Source organism: Vanessa tameamea, chromosome 2, assembly GCF_037043105.1.
Source record: "Vanessa tameamea isolate UH-Manoa-2023 chromosome 2, ilVanTame1 primary haplotype, whole genome shotgun sequence".
Lineage (NCBI taxonomy): Eukaryota > Metazoa > Arthropoda > Insecta > Lepidoptera > Nymphalidae > Vanessa > Vanessa tameamea.
This window is the reverse complement of record NC_087310.1, coordinates 9,467,582-9,473,581: the sequence shown is the minus strand read 5'-3', so window position 1 is coordinate 9,473,581 and position 6,000 is coordinate 9,467,582. Positions and strand designations below refer to the sequence as shown.

The 6,000-nt window shown below is 32.1% G+C and overlaps 1 protein-coding gene across 7 annotated transcripts in view; it reads left to right on the top strand.

Moving 5' to 3' along the window:
• LOC113394691 (transcriptional coactivator yorkie) overlaps window positions 1-6,000 on the top strand; it is a 31,026-nt gene continuing 25,026 nt past the window's right edge. For 6 of the 7 annotated variants that reach the window (XM_064215619.1, XM_064215616.1, XM_064215607.1 and 3 more), the window contains exon 1: window positions 2-610. In XM_064215619.1, coding sequence (XP_064071689.1) covers window positions 138-610 — 473 coding nt within the window. In that variant the 5' untranslated portion in view covers window positions 2-137. Of the gene's footprint in view, window positions 611-6,000 lie in introns of all 7 variants that reach the window. The other variant, XM_064215618.1, reaches the window with a different exon arrangement.

Genomic DNA, 6,000 nt, shown 5'->3' with positions numbered 1-6,000 from the left:
ATGCGTCTGCGTCAGTCGCGCAACGAGCGCTATACTACGAATACGTCGGGTGGCGTCGCGCCAACCCGTCGCGTGCTAGTGTTGTGTCATAGCGGTGGGCCAGGTCGGTTTCGAGATTTATTCGTTCCGACACAAACATGGCTCTCAACTCGGACGGTGAACAGAAATCGAACCTGGTCCTCCGCGTAGACCAGGATTCTGATTCGGTCTTGCAGTCTTTATTCGATACAGTGCTCAAACCCGATTCTAAACGACCGCTACAGGTGCCTCTGCGTATGCGACAGCTTCCAAAGTCGTTCTTTAACCCGCCGTCGACCGGTTCCAAGTCGCCATCTGTGTCTCACTCACGAGAAAACTCGGCTGATTCGGCATTTGGATCGTCGTCTGCTACTGGTGCTGCTCCTGTTTCTCACTCTCGAGCACATTCTTCACCAGCAAGCTTGCAACAGACGTACGCAGCAGGACAACAAAATCAACAACCACCACTACCACACCAACATGCTAAGCAAAGGTCTTACGATGTCGGAACACATATCCCGGATGATCTGGGTCCTTTACCAGCTGGTTGGGAACAAGCCCGCACTCCAGAAGGACAGATATACTATCTCAAGTAAGTTTGTTTTAAACTCATTTTGTTATTTTTATCATAATGTCCTAGTTAAGTAATATAATCGCATAGCAGCTGCATTGTGGCTCAAATTTTAGGTAATAGTTAAACAGGTGACAATAATTAACTAATTAATACGAATTCATATAACTCAAGAACCATAATGGCCTATATAGCATTATTATATACTATTACAATGAGATCCAGGTATTTTTATATAAACCAATGTTTACCGTCGCCGAAGGTATAATTATGCATAATACGTAATGTTATAGTCGCCTTTGTCTACAAATAATTGTGCAATTTCAAAAATAATTTCAGTATTTCTGAATAAATCTGATTAACTAGAGTAGTTTTATAATATGAAATCTAGTATGGAGTTGTGACGTACATTTATGCCTTTACTGTTTGACTTAGATTTTTTTCATATGCTATTTAGGTATCACTTTCGATTGAAAGAAAATTGTATTTCCTAAATAATATTTTGAAATTGAAGTCATTTTTGATGTGATAATTTCAGTAGTCCATTAATACCTATTGTCCAGTTAATTTAATAGATTAACATTATCATTATTCTCGTAACTGTTAACTAATAAGTTAAATCTAATTGTATTTCAATTGTATATTAATTATATTTATAATAATGTATATTATACTAATTCCACACAATACAACATCCACTTAGGGCAAGCACTACTAGGGTTTCCTGAGGCAAACCGATTTATCCTGTACCACTGGAATTAACGATTTATATACTTAGGTGTATTTGATGAAATACGCAGTCTAGGTTATTTTCTCTATATTACTTGAATAAACTAATGTAATATAGTAAGTATTATATTTAGTGCTTACGTTCTAAAACTTGTAAAAGAAAAATTGTATGCAACATCGTAAACAATATATAAATTCGGTTGAGTTATACTAATAAGTAATAATAATAATAAGTAATATATTATAAGTCTATATTTGGTTAAATATTGCTAATGTTATCATTTCAGGTCTGCGTAAACTAATCATGAGAATATCTCATGACAAGAACCCGTTATTTTATTTAATTTCTCAGACATCTGAGAAGACGTAAGTCTTCAACGCTATCTATTAGACGCCAAGTTCGTCCTTTTGATGCTTATTTCATATATCTATACCAAATAATTAACAGAGCACTATATTGACACGTTACAACAGGAAATAAATTAAATAATTAAAAGTATTAAATCCCCTTTGACTAACACGAACTTTACTGCCGTTATTTGAAGTTAAATTACTTTTTATACATGAAAAGATTACATCAGTAATATTTAAATATTGCGTATTTACATCAATTGTATTCATATATCGCATTGCAATATACCTTTGTTTTTTATTAAAGTAAAGCAACAACAGACATATTACTAGCCATAATTTATATGTAAATGGCAAATATTTTGCTTAAAATGGTGGTTAACATTTTTCAAACTGCTTATTCATCCCATATTTTTTTTACTCATTTCTTTGTTACATATTAGTTATAATAATATGTATTATTATCAACCTTTTACATGACGTCATTGCCTCTTTATTAGAATAAATGTGATAAATTCATAATAATTATGGGGCCCCGGGCAAGGCCGATATTTTTGTATCTGTCAAATATAAACTTAATAATTGTCATATTCTCTATCTTAAAACACATTGTCGTCATCCTATCTTATCGTTAACGTATATCTAACGTCAAAGAGTACTTAGTGATAAAAGATAAACTAAACAAAAATGAATCATGAAGAAAACGGGACAAATGAGTATACCTAATTATGCAATTTTCAAAATAACCTATCTTTTTTCCTCCCCAATTATTTTTTATTTGTCATATAACTAGTTATAAGATCAGAATACAAGAGGACTAAGACAACATTCAAACCATGTAATATAAAAAATATATAGTCAAACGTAATTAAATAATCCCTTCACTTGAAAATTTCGCTAATATCACATAGTCGTACATTACCGGGGTTACTTTAAATAATTATAACCATAATCTGTAATGGCCGTAAGGCTGGCGCCATTGCCATTATTAGGTTACGTCTCACTTACGTAGTCTAGGATAATATCGTGTAACGTGGGCGGTATTCTCTGCTTCTGCAGTTTAAGTATCTACATTAAACGTATGTTTATATCATAAGAACTTTTATCCTACTATATATTTAGGCGACTATGTATAGAACAGTATCATGCAGATGTTTGAAAATATATGATATTTATTTAATTTTTCTATTTTATTTCATAAACAAGTCATAAGTTTGGTTTATAATGTATTTGTCAACCGTTTTGAATTTGCTAAATGTTAATTCAGTACTTAGATGTAAATCATCTCAATTATGTCTGTAAATCTATTGTGACATAATAAGCAGTATGTTTGTAGGCCTATAATAATCTCGTTTGTTTGGTATCAGAGGTAGTTTCACGTCGGCCGTCGATGCCATGCCGTTCGTCTCGTTGGTGGACAGCAGCCAATGCTACATCAAAGCTTTTGCCACCTCGTAAATAAACTCAACCGACATAACGTGTTATATGAAAAACAATCGAATAAAATTAACTATAATTTTAAACAGTCGTTGAATTATTAAATATTGACAATTATTGTCCATTCATGTTTAAAATGACTCGTTTAATGAATCAAGTTGGGCGCATTTCTGATATTAAAGCTTTTAATATAAAAATACACATTGTAATAAAATTATATTATATCATTAGGTATTTTGTAACTGTTTTTTAGAAGCTTGCAATATTAATAAATATTAATTTTAATAATATAGGTATGGCATCAATTTACATATTCGCTTGGCTCTGCTCACGACGATCACGTCGCCCGCACGAAGCACAGCGAGATGGACCATTGCAAGTGGTGCATCTCTTCCGTGTCAGCAAATAGACGTGCACATCGTTTCTTAATTGCAAGTTGGGCCGATGTTTTATAAGCTCCATAACGGCCAGCGTGTGTCTCGCATGTGAAATGTTTGCTTTAATTATTATTGGAATGGAGGGTAATTCTCTGTGGTTTTGTTCGGCTAGACTTGGCGATGTTCCGAAATGGGTAGCGATGCAAATTGCCTTGGCGGACGCCCAACGCGGCGCTATCAGGCCGGTAGCTTTCGAGTAACACCTCACCGTTACTGATGACTCTTGACCTGCGCTTCTTTTGAATATATATCTTATAACAATTCAATCCTATAAAAATACACAAGAACTTCAAAGTATTATTTAAAATGGTTTTTTTTTCCGCGTACTTTTTGAATATTATTTTATTATTTTTCGATATTTAATACTACTAATAATGATACCTATGTGTTGTGAAAATATTATTATTTTAAACACCATACATATCGTTAAATTTGTTCAAAAAATAACCAAGGTTATTTGACGTCGAACAATATTTCCTTTTAAAGTGTCGTCCCTTGAATCGTTAATCAGAGAAACCTCTGCTGAATACAAAGGTAAAGTTATTTCGAAAAACCATATCTGAGTTCATTCAACTCTATTCTAAGTAAGCAACATTTTAAAAGCAAAAATAGTGTCACCAAAAGCATAAATAAAAAAATTAAATTAAATGATATCAAAGGGGTTTAAAGCTTCGGTAAAATTAAGATAATGTTTCTATATTTAAATTTTACTCGGTTCTAACACTAAACCATTCATTATCCGGCGTAATTAACCTATTTTTGAAATTTAAGGTTTTGTGACGCAGACGGTATTAGCTAATTGTAAAGAGGTAACTAATTAGCTTTAACTTCACGACTATTTCTCAGAAGAACAGTGAAGTAGTCACATGCCCAGCAAGTGAACTTATCGTAGTGTATTCAAAGCGATAACGTTTGAAATACAGCACACTATCGCCTTCTCAGAAACTCGCCCGCTTTAGCGTTGGACGCGACAGGTAGCTAACGGAACTCTGTCGACAATAAGATTTTAAAGTTACAGAATAAACTAAGTCTTAAATTCAAATAGCTTGTCGTTGTATTTAGCTATAAAATACGTTGGTTAAATAATTCCTAAAGGCGATCACTAAATAACTGGCATAAGTAAGTAGCTACTGACGCATTCATTTTTTGTAAATCCCCAGTCAATAAGAGGAAATTTCCTGCGTCTTTGTTGTATATATATAATATATAATTAAACATAAATAACAAGGATATACAATAAAAAGAAAGTATCACCAGGTAAACATCGTATCGCGTTTAAAAAACGATGTAAATAAATTTGTTTTATTATTACTTATCTAACGTGGAACTTAAAATATGGCGTAATCTTTAGTTATTGACAATGAAACTATATTATCAAGAAGAAACGATAAGTCTTTTCATTCAATTAGACTTCTTCGAAAACAAAACGTCGGTGATAATTACATTATCAAGCTTTTTACTTAATCTTATCTTTCCATGTCTTATGTATTCGTACTATTAGTAATCTCAACAACACAATTTTTATACATATACAGGGAATTATGTTTTTATTCTTACGGTTAATTGATATAAAATTATGTTTAAGAAAAATAAGTATAGTATACATTTGTTTATATGTCGGTCTACATTTGTCAACAAATGCAATTTTGTTATTATTTTTTAATCTCTGAGCATCCTTTTGCGTGTACGGTAGCATTAAGACGTATTTTCTTCAAATACAAAGCTAATTTCGTTCTTCTCTCAATGGCAGAGAACACATTATTATTTGCAGAATTGGTAGCAAAAACATGGTACTCAGTTTCCACGCTCTGATTACTGGATGTTGGCTCTAGACATCGTCTTTATCGGAATTAATCAGAAACTATTAAGTACCAGGAACATGAACATAGATTATTCTGTACGAAAATTGTAAAAAAAATGCTTTTATCTGCGATACAAATATGATTTGAATTTTATAAATGTAAAAAATTAAGAAACAGTTAAGAAAAAACTTAATAAATCTTGTTTAAATCGATATTTACAGATTTCTAAATTATATAAATTTACAAGTTTAAATATTTCTATTATTTATGTACTTTAGCTAATAATTCTCAATTTTCATTTTAATTCGTAAGACTAATCATGGCTGACAAATTTGAATTAAGTTACAAAAACACCAAAAAGAACCCACGTTTACTTTTCTTTGTTAATAAATAAAACCGTATGTCATCTTACGTAGTATTGTCATATATATATATGTGTTATGTAAAGCAGTTGTATAAAAAATAAATTTGAAATAGGATGAATACTCTTTTCTTTCACTGCCGAATTCAGATTCCTTAAGCCGCCGCTTCAAGAATAGAGGTTCTTTGGTCTGTTACCACATTACATACCTACATACCACATCGAGTTTTGTGGACACAGATGTTTTTCATCGTCTTGTGTCATCGGTATTAATGTATTCCAATAAAACATGCG